This window comes from Pipistrellus kuhlii, unplaced genomic scaffold (genome assembly GCF_014108245.1).
Source record: "Pipistrellus kuhlii isolate mPipKuh1 unplaced genomic scaffold, mPipKuh1.p scaffold_m20_p_5, whole genome shotgun sequence".
Classification (NCBI taxonomy): domain Eukaryota; kingdom Metazoa; phylum Chordata; class Mammalia; order Chiroptera; family Vespertilionidae; genus Pipistrellus; species Pipistrellus kuhlii.
This window is the reverse complement of record NW_023425551.1, coordinates 78,224,690-78,245,293: the sequence shown is the minus strand read 5'-3', so window position 1 is coordinate 78,245,293 and position 20,604 is coordinate 78,224,690. Positions and strand designations below refer to the sequence as shown.

General features: G+C 36.3%; 1 protein-coding gene across 3 annotated transcripts in view; it reads left to right on the top strand.

Annotated features, from left to right (window-relative positions):
• Positions 1-20,604, top strand: part of ZFAND3 (zinc finger AN1-type containing 3) — a 246,361-nt gene that overhangs the window by 44,835 nt on the left and 180,922 nt on the right. For 2 of the 3 annotated variants that reach the window (XM_036414405.2, XM_036414404.2), the window contains exon 2: positions 20,023-20,063. In XM_036414405.2, coding sequence (XP_036270298.1) covers positions 20,023-20,063 — 41 coding nt within the window. Of the gene's footprint in view, positions 1-12,671; positions 12,677-16,757; positions 16,765-20,022; positions 20,064-20,604 lie in introns of those variants that run through there. The other variant, XM_036414406.2, reaches the window with a different exon arrangement.

Genomic DNA, 20,604 nt, shown 5'->3' with positions numbered 1-20,604 from the left:
TGAGTGGAGTAATGGTTAATTTGCATATTCTTTTTTAAGGTAGGATATTCATGGTAGCTCTTTAAACAGGTACTGGTTTGGAACTTTTTGAGACGGCTGTGTAGTAGGCTATACATGAGACCGACCATTAGTGTTAGCTGCCTGGTTGTAGCCTAAAGATTAAAAGCAAAATCTTTGCATTTAATGTTTTGTATATTGGTTTAAAGCTTTTAAAAGTTGTGAGGTATGGGTCATTTTTGTTCAGATAAGAGGTCAATAAAGCATTTACTAGCATGAAATGTTTTTCTTTTCCCCTTTCTCAGTATTAAAAGAAAGGTGAATGGACAAAATAGCCATTAAAGGATTTAATTTAAAAAAATGTAGCAACAAAAACCACATGCTTTGGCCATCTATGTTACATTAAGCTTTGTGTTTCAAAACTATATATCCAGCTTTAGAAATAAACTCTCCAGTAGTTGGATGGTATTAAACAGGTGCTTTTCTTTTCTCTGTCTATTGTGTCTGCAGGGATGCTGCAGCGATTCTTTTTGATCGATGGAACTGAAAAAGAAAAATGTTCTAATTTCCTGCCAAAAGTTTTGCCTCAACAGTGAGGCCAGTCAGACAGTGGAATAACTTGCTAAGGTAGTTCAGTGAGAATCTTTCCCAAAAAATGTTCCAGAATTGACTTGAATGACTCACTTGGAATTGAAAATCAAGATGGATAAGTTACCTGGGATTAAGGAATTAAAAAGCATGTTTTGAGAAAATATTTCCTAAAATCATTATTCAGTATTTAGTTTTTCAAGTATGTTTTGTGCTTTATATACATCTTTCATGAAGGATATATTGAATAATTAAAAGTATATTTTTAAAAAAGGTATATGGTTCTAGATCATAAAGTACTCTTCTATCTTATATGTTTTGAAAAGTGTATTATTCCTTACTGTTGTGTGCTAGTGGGTCATAAAAGGTAGTCTGCAAGGGAGGGCTAGGATTATGATGACTTTCAAATTAAAGAGCTGGTGGGTGGTTGGCCAGCTGTCACGGTCATTATTAATGTCCTATAAAGTAATGCCCAAGATCTAGATTTAATTGCCTATTCTATCTTTTTGCTTAGACCAGCAAGAGGTAAGATTGATGCTAGAGGGAGGCTGTTAGCTCTGGTGCAAGGCTAAGCCTTTAAGCCTTCCACAGATTCCCTTTTTACTAATTAGAAAAGAAAACAGCTGGATTGCTGGAGCTTTGCTGTTTTAGATATCCTTAGCCAAAGGTACCTGCTGTATAGTTTTGAACAAAGCAATAGACCACTAAGGAGTTAAAAACAGGAATTTTAATTTTTTGGAACCTTCAGATAGAGAGAGAGACAGACAGACAGACAGACAGACACTGAGATACTTGTTCCTGGCCCCTTAGTATTTGAAAGAGAAAATTCAGTGTTGAGAGAGCAAGGATTCCAGGGACAGAGATTGAGACAAGTGTGAAGTTGAGTATCACTTGTATTTGGAATTTTAACAAATGTAGTTAAAAAAAAATCATTCTTCTGGATATTAATAAATACTTAAAAAGTACAGTAAGTTCAACCCAATTCACGTGGCTCAATGGTTGAGTGTTGACTTATGAACCAGAAGGTTATGGTTCGATTTCCAGTCAGGGCACATGCTCAGGTTGGAGGCTCCATCCCCTGTGGGAGCAGTGAATCAATGATTCACCCTTTCTCTCAGAAATCAATAAAAAGATATTTAAAATAAATAAAAAGTACAGTAAGTTAAAAAAGATCCCTGTATAATCACACGAAGACTATAGATCATTGTGGTGCAGGGCTTAACAAATGATGTATGTCAGGACAGTTTTGTTCTTTAGGCAATTTAATTTTATTGGTATTGCAGCAGAATGTGCCAATGTTGAATTTTCCCTGTTCTGTAAAGCCTGGTTATTGTAAATATAGTTGTGACATTTCAGATGCTTTTAAGTGACTGGCCTATTGTGTGGGGGTGGGGATTTTATTGGGGGGCCATCCTTTATAATAGATAGGTAATATGCACATTGATTCTCATGCCCTCGCATCATAAGATGGCTGTCCCCTTGTCATCACAAGATGGCCACCCCCACATTGTCACAAGATGGCTGGCAGGGGAGGGCAGTTGGGGGTGATTGGGCGGGCAGGGGAGCAGTTAGGTGTCAATCAGGCCAGCAGGGGAGCAGGTAGGGGGCTATCAGGCTGGCAGGCAGAGTGGTTAGGGGCAATTAGGCAGGCAGGCGAGCAGTCAGGAGCCAGCAGTCCTGGATTGTGAGAGGGATGTTTGACTGCTGGTGTGGGATCAGGCTTAAACCAGCAGTCGGACACCCCTCAAGGGGTCCCAGAATGGAGAGAGTGCATGCTGGGTTTAGGGTCCTCCTCCCCAGTGCATGAATTTCGTGCATCAGGCTTCTAGTCATTAATAAAAGTATTACTTTTTGTGTCTGACACTAAGGCAATCCAACCACCTTTGAAATAGAAAGGACCAAAGCTGAATTAGGTAAAATGTGAAAGATGTTTGTTCTAGCAGTGGCTTTTTCTCTTAACATTATGAAGTGGCCAGATTAAGCATTCAACCTTAAACTCTTCAGATTCTGTTTTTGGAGGGCAGTGTTCAAATTCCTTTCCCTAAGGATGGGGTATTTGTTAATGTTAGGGCCTTCAGGCCTCAGGTTCCTCTAATCCTTGAGAGGATTGCATTGGAAGGTATGTTTTCCATTCTAGGGGTTAGTCCCAGGTGCTCTACTTCTCTTTGGAGAAGGCAAACAGGGATGAGTATAATTCCTGTATAATCCAGAGACATCAGTCTCACTGCTCTGCACCCCTCCGTCCCCACAGACCCAAAACACCCCCACCATTTGTTTAGCATGGCAAAGTTTGTCTTTACCCTCCTTTTTGACATTAGAGAAGAAGTTCAGGACTAGATTAGCCCAGTTCCTTGTATGAGCTACATATAAAGGGAGTAGTTGACCAGATCTTTCGATGTTTCTTGACAGACAGAAATCCTCTGTGTCTCTTTATATTTGTTCATTGTGGAACTTTGAAAAAAAATTTTTTTTTCTGTCTTCCCCTCTGCCCCCAAACATTACTCTTTCTCAGGATGTTCTAGTGGTTGCTTAATGTTTCACTATCACTATTTAGTATATGATTATATTTAAAATATCTCACAGTTTGATGTGAATCACAATAGTAGTAGTGGACAAGGCACATCTGGAGGGTGACTGCTTCATAGGATGATGATATAATATCACCAATATCATTTGTCACTGTGAAGAGAATTAACATTGGATTTTTCTGTTCATCCTAATTTCTTTTTTTGCTGTTGATAGTATAGAAAATATACAGATTACAAATTAGTTTTTTGTTTGCAGGTTTTTTTTTTTTTTTTTTTTTTTTTTTAAATAGCTAAGCCTTTAGAAACCTATGTCATATCTAAATGGTATATTCCTTTTATTGTCTTCTCTTTCTCCCACTCACCAAGGGAGTTCATTATGTTCTGGAGATTTTCCAGACCTGGGAACTTTTATCTAGAGATTCTAAAGGTTACACTCATCTTTTGTGGAGAAAACCTGGATGACTAAGATCTCTAGGTTCTTAAGAATTTATGTAGGTAGAAAGATGTCAAAGTTCTGGCATATGTGTAGCTCTCATAATAGAAAATAATTTTGAGTTTGATCACATAAAAGTGGGAGGTTGTTTGGTATGGTTTTGATACTGTTTGGGACCAATCAGGGTTTTACAAGTGGTTGAAATGAAGTATGTCTTGATTTACAAGCATGAGAATTGCATTGGGTAAGATTGCACGTCCTTTGAAAGATTGTTGGAATATAGTTCCAGTGTGGTGTCAGGCTATAGAGCAAGATACTTGTGAAAGTATCTTCATTTCTACCATTTATTTGCCACTGTAAGTATTAAGTGGAGAACAAGATTAATCAGCAAGCAGATTAGATTGTCGAGCCCAACAAGTAGGTAGTGATGTCCCTCTGAATACTTTTCTGAGAGGTGTTAATGAAGAAAAGAAATTACCAGTGGGTTTTTCAAGCTGTTGTAACACAGAGAACATTTATCACAGTTCTAGTTGCTCCAGCTATTGCCAGATAGTAGTTTTCAAATCCATATGTGAATTTTGGGGAAGGAATTTTGACTGCATCTTGATTTTCTCCTCTACCTTCAAATTTCATTTCTGAGACAAAAGCAATTAGTATGTTTTTAACAGGCTATCTATAACAAACATCCACATGGTTGTTTTCCAGAATTTTTGCTTTGAGTTTCATTAATTACTACTCCAACAATGATATCATTGCTCAAAATGTCTTGGGGGGTCTTTTTCCTAGTTGGATCTTCAGAGACTGAAGAACATTTCTCTGACTGATCTTCATCATGACCAATCATTTATTGGAACTTGGATAGGTCTCTAGAGGGCAGGAGGGAATGACTTACATGTTTTTTAGAGATAAGGTTGGAAAAAAAGGGTTGATGATCTTATTGAGGAATGCTGAAGGTCTCTTAATTGAGGTGACTGTAGAACAGTGAAAGGAGCCCGTGCTGTTGGCAGAAATTTGCAGTCATAGGCTTTGCCTGATTTGATTAATTTCCTCATCTCTTAAACCAAGAACATACACCTACCTTATAGGATTGGTATGAAGGAGAACTAAAGAGTCTCGGCACCTAGTTTATAGTTGGCTTTCACACACAGTAATTCCTTCTTATGGTTTATAAAATGTAGATCTGAAGATAGTTTGAAGAATTCTAATATTGTTTTTGAATAATGGCCTCAATGTTCAGATAGCTTGTTCCCTGAGAGTATATTTCTTAAAAAAAAACATATAGTTTAACTGGGCATATGGTTTATTTGTTTGTTTAAGGAAAAAAGTCTGTATAATTCTGAGCAGAAGCAACTGAGCAAATGTTTTGTTTTTTATTTTATTGAAATCAATTTTTTAAAGAGCTGTTTTAGGTTCATTGAAAAAAAATGGAGGAGAAGGTACAGAGATTTCCCATATGCTCCTTTCCCCAACACATCCATAGCCTCTCCTGTTACCAACATCATTCAATACAGGGGTACATTTATTACAATTGGTGATCCTACATTGACACATCATAATCAACCAAAGTCCATATTTAAAGTTCACTCTTGGTGTACATTCTATGTTTTTGGACAAAACATCTATCATTATAATGTCATACAGAGTATTTTCTTTTTAATATATCAATAGTATTTTCATTGATTTCAGAGAGGAAGGAAGAGGGAGAGTTAGAAACATCAATGATGAGAGAGAGTCATCGGCCTCCTGCACACCCTATACTGGGGATCGAGCCCGAAACCCAGGCATGTGTCCTTGACCAAATTGAACCCGGGACTCTTTAGTCCACAGGATGATGCTCTATCCACTGGGCCAAACCGGCTAGGGCCAGAGTATTTTCATTGTGCTCTTTGCCTATTCATCTCTCCCCCTGACCCCGACCCCTGGCAACCATTGATGTGTTGTTGTTGTGCCTCCATAATTTTGCCTTTTCCAGAATGTACATATAGTTGGAATCATACAGTAGGTAGCCTTTTCAGATTGGCTTCATTCACTTAATATATATCTAAGGTTATTCCACGTCTTTTCAGGGCTTGATAGATTATTTAATTTTAGCACTGAACAGTATTCAGTTGTCTGGATGTTGAAGAATGTTTTCAGTCCAAAGAATATGCTGAAATTCAGCCTTGAATAGTGCTACAACCAAACTGGGAAACCAATGCTAAGTTTTAGTTGAGGAGTAATGTGATATTAGTTCACATAAGCTTCCCTGGGCCTTACTCTTTGTGTGGACAATTAGATGTTTAGACTTGATCTGTTAAAACAGAATCCTAGTTGGTTTGAAAGGTTGAATCCAAAAAAAGTACAGATTTTTTGGGCAGGACTAATGATTTCTCATTGGAGGAGATCTTCCATTGTCATAGCATGGAAAAGCCCCTTGATTTTAATTCCACATGGATCTCTTTAGCACACTTTTGTTCAGTAAAGCCTTTACTATAAAAAGTTAAAAGATGGCTCAATGCATGTGCATGTGTATATGCTACAAGCAAGAATTTCATGGTGTGGATGTTATAATCAAGAAGTTACTGGTTATGAATCTTGCTGTGATTTCTTAATATGGCAATTTATTATTCAATCAATGAAAGTTATAAAGCATAGATTGTTTTAATGAAGTTGAAAGTGTGATGATGTGCTGAAACAAGCCCCCTTTACTTTTATTTAAAATGTCATTCTAGGTATAAATTTTGTTTTTGTATTTGAAAGCGGTGAAATTGCAGAGTAATGGAAGTAATTCTCTTATAAAAGTACATCAGTTTAAAAGAAATGTATTTATTGTTCTTGGCATGTGTAAGAATTTGTATTAAAATATGTAATCCTCATGACTCTCTTTTCTTAATCATCACCTGAGGAATGAGGATATTTTTCCCATTGATTTTAGAGAGAATAAAAGGATTGGGGGAGGGAGGGAGAGAAAGAGAAAGAGAAACAACAATGACACACCAATTGGTTGTCTCCCGCATGAGCCCCAACTGGAGGTGGGGATCAGACCTGAAACCCTAGTATACACCCTTGACCTTGTGCAGGATGATACTCTATCCATTGACCACACTGGCCAGGACATGACCTTCTTCTTTAATTAAAAATCATTAGTACCATTGTCCCTTGGTGTCCTTGAGGGATTGGTTTTAGGACTCCCTCGGATAACAAAATCTGCAGATGCTCAAGTCCTTTTTATAAAAGGGGGTAGTATTTGCATATACATCTATGCACATCATCTTTATATTACTTACAATACCTAATACAATGTAAATGTGATGTAAATAGTTTTTATGCTGTATTAGGGAATAAAGACAAGAAAAAAAAAAGTCTATACTTATTTACTATAGACACAATTATTATGGCCTAACTACATGGTATGTGTCAGCAGCCATGAAACATTCTCCCCCACCCCAGAATATTTTTGATCTATGGTTGGTTGAATTTGCAGATGTGGAACCCACAAATATGGAGGGCTAAATATGCTTTGCACCAATTAAAACATTTGCCTTATGTCAGGATTACTAAAAGAAATATCTATCTTTTAAACAGGTTAAGTAACCTTAATGTATATTATGAGAAAAGTCATGACCAAGTTGGAACTTCTGGTAGTTGGGACTGAACTTATAAAAAGAAAATAACTCACACACCTTGAATTGTATTCCCTGATGGAAGAATTTGTCTGGCATATTTCAAGTCCAAGGCAATTTGAATATAAAATAATATTTTAGTTCTTTTTTCTATTTAAATTGGAGGACTGTATTTGGTGCCTCGTGCAACTTCCATAAATATACCATATATGAGTTTTTTGCCCCTTTCTCTTCCTCCACATGTGGTTGCCTTGTTTAGTAATTAGGTGTTTAATCAAAGTTAATCTAAGTAGGCTATTAACATGTTCGTTAACTACACATAACTTGGATACACGTTCTTTTAGCTGTTGATTAAAGATGTGAATTGTTCTTTGATAAATTAATATATAGCTTTTTGAAAAGTGAATGGCCTTGGCAAACACATTTGTAAAGTCATGTTATTTCCACTGCAATTGGGTTTTTCATTGTGTTGAGATTCTATTTGTATATTTTCATCTATCGTTTTTGACTGTTCTCAGAAGGCATTCACAGATTTTTCTTTAGTGTTTTCCTAATTTACAAAATAGAAAAGAACTATAAGTTGGAACCATTAGTTAAAATCTTTTCTTAATTGTGTTACATTTTCCTGGTAAGTACTATATCAGTCTGCAGTGATACATTTTTATGTTTGTTTTAGCTTTCTATATCAGAATATGATTAAACATTTTGCAGATTGTGAGTAGAGAAAATTTTAATAGATAGATTACAAATAGGTTTTTATTGTGTGTTGCTTACATATTTTTTAAGCCAGACCAGAGTGTTTGAATGTTAAACAGTTCAGAATCTAATACTATATAGATCAGCCTAGCTGAGTTCTGAACTAGTTTAATGAAGTCAGGTAATAATATATTCTAGAGAATTAACATCTGAAATGTAGCTGCATAATTATGGCATCAGTAGGAATTCATAAGAATTCAATTATTTTTTTATTCTTTTAGAGCTTAATTTTTTCAAGTCATTTGAATTGTATATGCATTGAGTTTTCTTACATGTATTTCTCTTTCCCACAGTGCTTTGGGATCCTGGGAAATTTATGATTAGATGAGAGACTGAAATGCTATTCTCCAGATCATATTTGTTTCAATTTTGCTTAATTTCATTTGGTATGTTTTGTTATTTGCAGAAAGGTTATTCTTAAAATGGATGAGGACATAAGAGGAATTATATACACTACTTTCTCTAAGATCTTGCTGAACCCCTAGATATTTTGGCTGCTTGTGGTTTAATATCCAATGTAAAAGTGGCTTAAATAAATGCTTTTCTACTATGTAGTGAAGAACCAGTTTTAGTTTAATATTAATTCATTGCAGTCTTATATGTTATAAAATACAATTAAAATGTGAGAATATAAAATTGCTATGAAGTTTCTGAATGCTTTAATTATCTCATTGTGGACTGGTAATACACACTTTGCAGGCTGGCAGCAGTCCATGGACCAACCACCCTTTGATTAGCACAGGCTTAACCACACAGACATTTATTATTTCACTTAATACGAATACGAACTCTGGAGTCAGTGTTTCCAGAGTTGGTTCAACAGCTCTACAATTTCCATTGTGGTCTTAAAATGGCTAAAGCACCTCCCAGTATCCCCCTTCATATGAAGACGTGAAGAAGGGAGGGAGGGAGATGTTTTAATTGTTTTTTTTTTTTTTTAATCAGGGAATAAAAAACTTCTCAGTAACTTCTCTGCCACCTCCAGAAACTTCCCTTTACATTTCATTGGCCAAAACTGAGTCTCAGCCACAGCTACATCCGTTGGCAGATAGGAACAATAGTTGCCATACTGGCTTAGATCAGTCTTGATTTCCACCCTGATGCTATGTTTGGGATCACCAGAAGAAAAGGGGGATTTTGTGAGTGAAGAGGACAGAAATAGTTGGCTCTGTGACCAGTAGCATTTGCCACACTGAGAGAAGAGGTCAGCACTGAATTTAGTAATATTTTTTGTGTTATATTTAAGGAAGCATAGGAAGGTGAGAGGAAAATAATAAATGCCTTTGAGACCCACTGTCTTTGATATTGAACTGTGGGCCACCCTTGCTGAATCTAGTATTTCCCACTGGGCATTGCTATTTTATTATAGTTGCAGCCCTGGCCGCGTAGATCAGTGGGTTAGAGAGTTGTACCTTCATGCCAAGGTTGTGGGTTCAGTCTCTGGTCAGGGCACATACCAGAGGCAACCAGTGAATACATGAATAAGAACAACAAGTCAGTTCTCTCTTTCTCTCCCTCGCCCTTTTTTCCATCTTTCTCTAAAATCAATAAAATTAAAAAATAAATAAATAAAAAATATGGTAATTGCCTACTGGCTAGAGTGTATTTCATTTGAACAATGATTCAATAACCAATCAGAATTGAAAAAAGAAAATGTATTTTTGTTTGTTGATATAACCTTTATTGTGTAATGTATATTTTTATTTTATTCAAATGGATGTTTCAATTTTAGAAGCTGCAAAGTATATGTTTTAAACAGTGATTGATTTTTTTCTGATTACTTTTGCAGCTATGTTTGAAAAGTGAAATGATTTGGCATGTTAAGACATGTTCCATCCATCATCTTTAGGACATCTCTTATAATACTTCATTTGAACAACTAGGCCTCATTTGTTATGTTACTGCTTGCATTTAGCACTCAATCTTAGTTTTAGAAGGGACAAAAACAGGAATTAAAACAACAACATATAGCTTCTATGTATAGCTGCTCATAATAGCAAGAGTCATTGTTGCTACTTCTATATTTATATCCCTGCTGACAAGACATACAGGCATTGCTTTGCTTGCATAAGCTTGTAATAAATAATTTTGAATGAGAAATTTATACAAGCACATTTATAAATTTTCCTAATTTAACAGTTATCTAATGAATATGTGTGTTTGCTTTTTAGTTTTAAAATAAACATCTCATTTGGAGTTCCTAATAGTGTTGTTATTAAGTTTGATATAATTAGACGAGTGATTGCTGATGGAAGATTTTTAGACTTTTGTGGCTCCATAGAGAAGGAATCAGGTTTAATGGAAGACCATTAGCCTGAGAGCAAGGAGCCTGGGCTCTCCTGACACTGTTACTGACTACCTTTGTGGTATGAAGAAGGCACAGTTGCCCTACCTGCTCTGTCATTCTATCTCTTTGGATTGTGTGGAATGAATTACACTATGAATATTCTAAAAGAGTTCACAAACGTAGTTGACCTGTATTATTTTCATTAATAGGAAGTTTTGTGGAGTAATTCCACAATAGTAAAGGTATCCAAAGCACCAGAAGTAGGGCTAGTCATCAGATTAGTTTAATTTTTGCTAATTCAAAAGGCAACTTTGTTTTATTAGTTTACTTCATTTTGAAATAAACACAGTCTGATATTCTAATGTTCTTGATAATCTGTGAATTTGAAGATCAACATATAGCGGAAGTTATTTTACATTCATTTTTTTATTTTGAAATATTTTCAACTAGCATTGATTTTCTATGCTGTCTTTTTGTCTTAAATAAGGTGACTAAATAAGTGTGTCTCTTTCTGGGTTCTTAATTCGGTTCCATTGCTTTCTCTTTCTCTGCTAATACACTGTATTTATTACTGTAATTTTCTGATAAACCTTGATATTTGGTAGTGTAGGCCCTTCAGCTTTGTTGTCCTTTAATATTGGTTTAGCTATTCTGTAATTCTTTGCAATTCTATATACATTTTAGAATCAGCCTGACATTTTATATACTAAAGAAGTTGCTGGGACTTATATTGAAATTCTGTAGAATCTTTAGATCAGTTTTGGGAGAACTGTCATTTTGCCATTGACCAACAAGAGCCTTCCAACAAGAATATAGTGAATATACCTCCATTTGTGTCTCAATAGTGTTTCATGATTTTCCATGTAGCTGCCCTGTACACCTTTTAGATTTATTTTTTGGTGCTATAGTAAATACTATTGTTTTAAATTTCATTTTTTTTATTGCTTCAAATATAGAAATAAAACTTTTGTATATTGACTTTATAGTCAGCTTCAAATTCACATGCTGATGTCGATATTTCTAGATTCCTTTGTACAATATGTTTCTATGTATTCACTTATATATGCATGATATGTTTACTTCGTTTCTAATCTTTATGATCTTATTTTGCTTTTTCTTGCTTAATTGTACTGGCTAGGATCTCCATTATAATGCCAACTAGATGTGGTGACAGTGTACATCTTGGCCTTTTTCCTGACATCAGGGGAAAAGTGTACAATATTTCACCATTGTGTGTTAGCTTGCTGTGGTCATTCTTTTAAGTTTAGCTATTCTGATAAGTTGTATGTCATTGAGGTGTTTGTGTGTGTGTTGTGATTGTTTTTCTAAGGTGGCATGAATACTTTTATTACCCGAAAGTATTTATTTAATTTAGAAGTATTGTATATTTGGATTTAAGTTATATATGTATATTTACATTAATACTTGAAGTAAGCACCACTTAAATAAGATTGATTTAATTTTAATCCTTTTGCCTAATAGACATGAGAGATGCTCATTATCTTTGCATATTTTAAGTAAAATTTCTTTACAATTTTATTTTGTAATTGTTCCCTCTATATTTTGAAGAAGCTATTTACATAGTGAAAAATTAATCAGTTCCAAATGATGTACAGCGAAAAGTGAATCTTTTTATCCCAGTTCACAGTTACTTTACCCTGTGGCAAACTACCAGAATGTTTTGGCTGTGGGTATACTTTTAACAGTTATATATTTAAACAATACACATTTGGTTATGTACTATACATACTGTTCAGCTTCCTGTGATATGTCTTACAGATTGTTCCATATCAGCATGTATAGAATTATATCATTCTTTTGGCTAGCTTCAAATTGTACTCAATAGATACAGCATACTTTAATTAGTCTCTTTTAATGGACATTCAGGCTTTTTTCTTCTTCTTGCTAATCTTATTTTAACTCTTATTTAGTTACTTAACTCTTTGTAACAGTGTTGGAGAAAACCTTGTAATATTTGTCTTTCTGAATGTGTGAAGATTTCTTCCCATAGTTATTCTTAATGCTTTTATTTATAATGTATTTATATTTTGTTCTTGGGGGAAAAACATAGTGAACTACCTTTACAATGATCCAAGATTGCAAATTACTATTTAAAATTTTACTCCCTTAGGTAGACTTGTAGAAGACATCTCATCTTTAAGAAAAATCTCAGGGGAAAAAAATCTTTTAAGTAGTGTTTAAATAGACTTCCTTTTATATAGAAAGTGAATGTAAAATTTATAATCTCACAGTGGGCAATATTAAGCACTATAGGGCTGGAGCATGACATTTGTGCGGGGACGTAGAGGGTGGCGGCGGGAGAGGGGCCTCAGCCTCGCCTGCATCCCCTTACAGTACGGGACTCCTCGGGAGATGCCTGCCTGTCAGCAGTCAGATATCCCTCTCCCAGGCCTGGGCTCTCGCAGTCTGGGACTCCTTGCTCCTTACCCTGTTGCCTGCAGCGGAGGCGGCGGTGGAAGAGGCTGTGCTCACCATCTGTGAGCTTGGCTTCTGGCTAAGTGGTGCGCCCCGTGCCGCTACTCAGTTGATTTGCATATTACGGTTTTATTATATAAGATTAGCAATTTTAGTTACTCTTAAACTGATTTGACCTAAGTATAGTGTACTATTTCTGTGGTTTCTTCTTCTTCTTTTTTTTTTTTTTTTTTTTAACTTAATATATTGTAAAGAATAGATAAATTGCTTGTTACTAGTGTTTGTCATGAAGGTTATTTATTAACTCATTCAACAAATACATGTTAAGGGTTCATTAACTTCCATGCAGTATTCCATGCTCTAGTAATATAGGAGGGAGTAGAGTTCTTCATGGGCTTTTATTCTTGTTGCTGGAGGGGGTGGAACACGAATAAGGTAATGAAATATGTAATAGTAAATACTAACTATCCTATCTAATAAAAGGGTAATATGCAAATTGACTGTCATTCCAAGACACAAGATGGCCATCCCCATGTGGTAAAAAATAGCTGCCCCCATGTGGACAAAAGATGGCTGGCAGGGGAGGGCAGTTGTGGGCAATCAGGGCACAGGAGAGGGCAGTTGTGGGGGACCAGGCATGCAGGGGAGGGCAGTTGGGGGGGCAGATATGCAGGGTAGGGCAGATGTGGGGGGACCAGGCCTGCAGGCGAGGGCAGTTGGGGGCAACCATGCCTGCAATGGAGGGCCATTGGGGGTGACCAGGCCAGCAGGGGAGCAGTTAGGTGTCGATCAGGCTGCCAGAGGAGTGGTTTTGGGGTGATCAGGCTGGCAGGCAGAAGCAGTTAGGGGCAATCAGGCAGGTGAGCGGTTGAGAGCCAGCAGTCCTGGATTGTGAGAGGGTAGTCAGGTATCCCTTGAGGGGTTCCAGATTGGAGACGGTGTAGGCTGGGCTGAGGGACACTCTCCCCCTGCTCCCCGCACCCCCCTGTGCACAAATTTCATGTACTGGGCTTCCAGTATAATGATAAACGCATTGTTGATCAGTGCTAGAGAGAAAAAGTGTGCAGGCAGGCAAGGGAGTGCTAAGATTTGAAGGCTAAGGAGATATATTTTTCTTAAATATTAAAAAAAAATATTTTTTTATTTCAGAGAGTAAGAGGGAGGGAGAGGTAGAAACCTCAATGATGAGAGAAAATCATTGATTGGCTGCCTACTTCATGCTCCCTACTGGGGATTTAGCCTGCAATCTGGGCATGTGCCCTGATGGGGAATCGAACCTTGATCTGGTTCATAGGTCAGTGCTCAACCACTGAACCATGCAGGTTGGGTCAAGGGGATGTATTTTTAAATAGGATGTGCGACAGGGAAGGATCAACAAGAAAGTGGCAATAATGATTCCTTTTCAAGGGGGAACTAGGTTTCTAACAGGCAGGAATAGGAAATATTTTAACTAATACTCTATTAATGTCTTTTTAGTTTTCATGATACATTTATAAGAATATATTTAATTGTTAGCGGTGGGATGGGGGGCAGAGAGCTAGCCTGCTTTCCTCAGATCATTCTGATCTTTTTGCCATGACTAGAGCCTTTTATTTTTCTTCTAATACATATTAGGAAAAAGACTTGCTGATAAAGTAAGTGAATTTTGAGTGGCAAATGTGTTAAAGGAGATGAAAACCTATTGTCAAATTTGGTAAAAAACCTTTGGTATTATTTTAATTCATTAACAAGGATATGTTTATCTTTCTGACATAGTCATAAAACCATCTATAACTGCCTTCCAGAGGGCTTCATTTAAGCCTTTTAGAGAGGCTTCAATTAAGGCATTGAGGCTGAGGGGGTGATGGTCAGCACCATATGGTGGGTTGCTACCTCTCCATTACTGCATTTGAACTGCCATTGCAGGCTGACTTGAGGTTTTTTTTTTTTTAGTTTTTTTTTCTACAAAAGCCAAAGGGACTCACAGGTCCTTGCATTAACTACTGAAGGGACTATCTAGTTGGGTCTTTTAATAAAATTGTAACAATTTCTTACCTTGATATTTGATTCTATGCATCAAAATAATTAATTTATAACATTGGTTCTATATAGGGTTAATCTTGAGTATTCTCTTATTTTGTCCCTGATAAGTCTAATTTTTTTTTCTCTTTTCATAGTTGTAAATTTGGCAGGTATGGTCAGTGCCTGCCAGAGGTAAAGATGGTTTTAATTTGGAATAAGAGTAAGAATATGTTATAAAACGAATATAACATCAATAAAATTATAAAACAGATTTTTTTTTCTATATATTTTAATGTTTTTCAGAGCCTTCTATGTAGTCCTTATTTGGTACATGAATGGCCATATCTCCCATGGCTATAATCATGAATTGGATTTCATTTACCTACCATTTTACAAGTTGTATTTTGTGTTTCTACTCATCTGGAATAGTTTTATAGATATTTTAAAATATTCATAATATCAGAGATTATAGCTAGTTATTTCAGAGTAATAGAAAGTTGGAAAATTGGCAAAGTATATTAAGCTGTATTAGTACAATAGTAATTTAGGATGAATCTTTATACTTCTGTAAAAAGTTTTCATTTTTAAAAGGACGATTTGATCACCAGTCTCCACAAAGTTTTAGAGGGTCTTTTACATATTAAGAATCTTTAAGCATAGAAAACCATTCTTTTGTTATTTATTGGGCAGAATTGCATCAGATTATATTTAGTTGTAGAATTGCAAATCTTGTAATTTAAAGTGTAAATATTTAAGCTGTCAAGATAGATTCAATAACAAGAATACTGGGATAGTTGATTTCATCTTTGTTTGAAGTTTTCAGACTAACAGAACATTTCCTAGAGATTAAATAAAATTGTTAGTTTATCACTAATGTACCAATCTTGTAGATTACTACAGTGTTTTCTGTGAACTTTGGCATTCAGGGTCCAATCATTATTTTCTGAATTTTCTGAATTGCCTTTAAAGCTTCTATCTAGTATAGAATCTTTCTTGCTACCTAGCTATTACCTATGGCACTTATTCCCTTTATCCAGCAGGGTAAGTAGGAATTGAGAGTAGGATTTTAGGATTAAAACTCACACTAGGTCAGTAGTAGTTCATGGCTATTTTTATTTTTTTGGTATAGCAAAGGTGGTGATTTATGGAAGAACAAGTACATTCTCCCATGCAGGGAGAGGGAGGAGTCCCACAGAATGGACTCCCAAGTAGAGAGGGGGAAAGAGTCCCTGGACTAACTCCCATGTGGGGAAGGGGAACAGTCCCCTGTTTTTTTTTATTTTATTATTTTATTTTTTATGTCTTTATTGACTTCAGAGAGGAAGGGAAAAGAGAGAGAATAGAAGCATCAATGATGAGAGAGAATCATTGATTGGCTGCCTCCTGCACGTTCCCTACTGGGGATCAAGCCCACAACCCAGGCATGTGCCCTTGATTGGAATCGAACCTGGGACCCCTCTTCCACTAGTTTACACTTTATCCACTCATCCAAGCTGGCCAGGGCTAGTCTATGGTTCTTGAGTGGGAAGGATAAAAGGAGGTTTAACAGTTGAGAATTTAAAAGTCATCCATTGATTTTAATATCAATGGCAGTGTACTCTAGTATGATGAATAATTTAATATAACTAGGTAGAACTGATGAAAAAGCTTTAAAATTACTATTGATTTAAAAAAATATGCTTTAAAAAAATTGTTTTCCATAAAAAAGTTGGAACCTGTGCTCTGTACCTTGCAGGTTGCTAGCTGATGTTACCAAACAATCGTCCCTTTGTGAGGTGTGAGGGTTATTTTCTGAGAATATTTACAAAGGGCTATAGGGGGAAATTCTAAAATAAAGAGTCAGATTAACTTAAAAAAAAAAACAAACCCAAAACACCCACACAAACTACTTTGCCTACTTGAAAGGGAATAAACATTTATGGGCTACAGTTTTCGCTTTTCTGGAATGCCAAATTTCAGCTCAGAGCAAATTCTTCAGCAGAGCAATAAACCTTTGAAAATTGCTTTATAATGGAAATGCTGACAGACCATTAACTATAGTGGTGCAAATGCAGTGCTCTGACATACATAAGGTGTCCCAACTTGCTAAGTACAATAAACCATGTTGGTCCGTGTACATCCTATAGAAGTCTGTGGGTGTATATGTTTGCCATGTTATGCCACTTCATTATTAATGGATAAGCTCAAACAATCACCTTTGACAAGTAGGAGAAGTATCATTTTAGAAGGAAAGTGTGATTTAGGCTCTGTTGATGCTGATAGCTCATTTTATGTTTGCCACACTGGAAAAGACCCAGAGTAAATTTAACATGATACATTTAATCACCATTCCAATTACAGTGCCACTGAAGCAAATCAGTGTTTTCTTACTACCAATTCATTGGAACTTCTAGGTCATAAAGTATCATTATTAGGCATATAGGAAATTCTCAGCTCAATGGAAATGTAGATCTGGGATTTTTCCAGTTGCTTTGAAGTAGTAATAGAGGCTGCTTGGATGTACATTTTCCCCATCTAAAATGAAAATTGGAATTTAAAGGAGTTGATATGACAAAGTGAGAATCCTATAATGCCCCAGGGAAGAATAAAGCAGAATGTTCACATCTAAAAGTAAAATAAGGAAATGATGAAAAGGGATGGGTATTTCCACAGCCGTCTGCTTAATGACTGATATATCCAGGTTAATAATAAGTGATGTGAGCTGAAACCAGCTTGGCTCAGTGGATAGAGCTTTGGCCTGCGGACTGAAAGGTCCCGGGTTCGATTCCAATCAAGAGCATGTACCTTGGTTGCGGGCACATACCCAGTTAGGGGGTGTGCAGGAGGCAGCTGATTGATGTTTCTAGCTCTCTATCCCCTTCTCTTCCTCTCTGTAAAAAAATCAATAAAATATATTAAAACAAAACAAAACAAAAAAACACAACACAGCACGAAAGAAAGTCTTTTTAAAAAAAAAGTGATGTGAGACTGTGTCTTGGTTCTTGGATATATTTACAGTACCCAACATAGTGCCTGGCACAGTGGGTGCCAGTAAATATTTATTGGATTTATTTGTGTTTATTTGAGGCAAACTAAATATTAGATAAGATTACTAATATAATGCGTGTCTCACACACACATCCTATATAATAAAGAGCTAATATGCTAATTAGACCAAACAGTAGGACGACTGTCCAGACGACCTTCTGGTCGTAGCCAGGCCTGGGAGGGCAGGCTGGGGATGTGAGGGCCGAGCCCCTTGCACGAATTTTGTGCATCAGGCCTCTAGTACATTCATAATATACATAATAAATTACATGCACAGTTAGAATTCATTAATAAAAGATTTCATAAAAGCATTTTAGGTACATACCGAGTATCATAATTCTAGCAAAGATTCAAGTGTATTTTGTGAAAAATCATGCCTTATGAAATCTAATAGATCTGACATCATAACAAGATTATAATTCATTCTGATACTCCTGTACTCTAACATCAGTTTTATTAGGCCCATGCTTACCTGTTCTGTTCTGTTTGACTAAAAGTTGTTTTGTGGTGTTTTTTTTTTTTTTGTTTGTTTTTTTAAAATTTTCTTTCACTTGACTCAGGCAGTTCTCAAATGTGGTTGCCTACCTGGGCTTTTAAGAAAACACGAGGATGCTTGGACATTAGCCCTCCTGCTGGTATATGTTTTTGGAGGGGAGGCTTTGCCCTTTCACCATATGAAGAGAGCTGACCTAATTACCATAGATTAAATCTTTAGTTATGGGACATTCTCCCAGATTACCCCTCTCCTCTGTATTGGAGGCATTGGAGGCATGATGTGGTGAAAACAACACAGCCTCTAGCGTTCAGCAGACTAGGTTCATCCACTAATGTGTTTTGTAACCTTTGGCAAATTATATACCCTCTTGGAGCCTCTGTTTTCTCGTTTGGTGAAATGGGGTTGAAGGCATCTGGTATCGTGCTTACCACATAGTAGGCATGTAAGAAGTGTTAGGTTCCACTGTTAATACATCTTCCATTTTTTCATTTGTATGCAATTATTGATGCTTAAATTTCCTTACTTCCTTTGTTGTCTTTATATTAAGTAGAGTCTTAAAGAAAGATTCACCTGTTAACGTAGCATCATCTTTGGGAAGGAGAAATAATGACCATTTCTTCTTGACCCAAGATTTACCTACCCCCGATTTTGTCACCTTATGATAGTTAATAACCATTAGGTCTTTGGTTTCATTACATTGGCATACAATCATAGTTATCAGGGAATACTTCCTGAGGAAGGCTTTCATTAATTATAAAATTTACTAAGGAGGCAGAGGAAAGTTGGTTTATTCCATGTGGAGGAGTGGCTTTGGGCAAAGACTAAAATATGGGGAAGGGAGTTGCTGAGGAATTAGGCTGTAAATAGGCCAGATTATTCAACAGAGTATTCCAGGAGTCGTTTGGCAGAAAGCTATAGGAATGAATCTAGTACTTGAGAAAGAATCAGGAAGGGAAATAGCAATGAGAATAACTTTCAGACAAATTATTATTGCTTGCCCACCGTGTTGTGCCTGGGCTGCTGTGTGATGCTACATATTGTGCTGTGCTGTGTACAGAGGACCCTTTGGAGTTGGCTCAGTATCAAGGTCACACACTTCCTCTGCTCTTCTACAACTGTGTGATCTTGGGCAAGCTGCTCACCCCTCACATGGCATGCAATTGTATGGCCTTGATTTCCTAAGACCTCTGAATTTAAGATCTCTTGTAGGAGGTGGTGGGAACATTTTCTCATTAAATTAGTCATTCCTTATAGCCAATTGTATGATGTTTCCTGGTTGTACAAATGTTAATGTGATTTTAAAAAATGCATTTAGAAGGAAAGCAATATGATAATTTCCATCTCAGGGATGTTAGGAAGATTAAGATAATGCATGTCAATTGCCCAGCCAAGTTATTTTTCCATGACTAGTAGCTATTAACACGAGGAAAGGACATGAAAAATAATTTTATTGGGAACATTTGAAGAAAGAATTTTAAACAGCAAGGTCATAATGTGACAGATCTTGAAATAGGAATAAATGAGGGGAAAGAAGACAAGATAAAAGTTCAAGTAATGCTGCAGAGATAAATGAATGTGTATGCAATGAGGAAGTCTTACCCCTTTACAGATTAAGTTTTCATTGTAGTGATAACTTTGTGATAAATGTCCCAGTGTGAACTGCGGGAATGTGGTAATTATGTGGGAGAAATAGCTGCTAGTCACAAAAAATAATGCATTGGGTAATTCACAAATAAAAAGTATTGTGTTTTGTTGTGGGGGTGGTGTGGCTGATTGGGAACTTACTATTAGTTTATTAGTGTAGTTGCCTGGCCAGTGATACTGAATTTTTAGCTCTTCTTTTTTTTTCTTCTTTTTCTTTTTTGCCTTAGGTCCAGCAAGACTATGAACCTCTGTTCCAAATGCTTTGCTGGTAAGTGCAGTAAAGGAATTTTTATTTACTTTTATTTTTCTTCTTTTGGTTGTTTGTAAGACTGTATACTTCATTTGGCCCTCCTTTGGGTTTCTGCATGGGGATTTGTTGTTTTGCTTGTGTGTGAAAGCAATTTCTCTTCAACAAAGTGCTTTACATATTTTCCTAGGACTATTGAAATAGCCTTCCCGAATGAAATGAAATCTTATGTGTACTTGCATCAAACAAACTGTCCTCAGTGTATAATTGTGGTCTATAGTGGAATGGTAAAAACTCACATTGTACTAAGGGTAATATATGTTCATGTATGATCTTGAATGATTAATGGTGAATGTTACTTTTACTAATGAGAATGCAAGAGAAAGAATATTTCATGTTGGAGTCAGGAAGACAATCATACTGAATTAGCCTTTTTAAATTCAGTCCTTCATTTAAGTTACCTTAGGTAAGTCACAATCTCTTTGGGCAGTAGATTCGTCATTTGTAACATGAAGGGTTGGGGTTTGATATTTACCAGGTGTTCTTTCCACCCCAAATATTG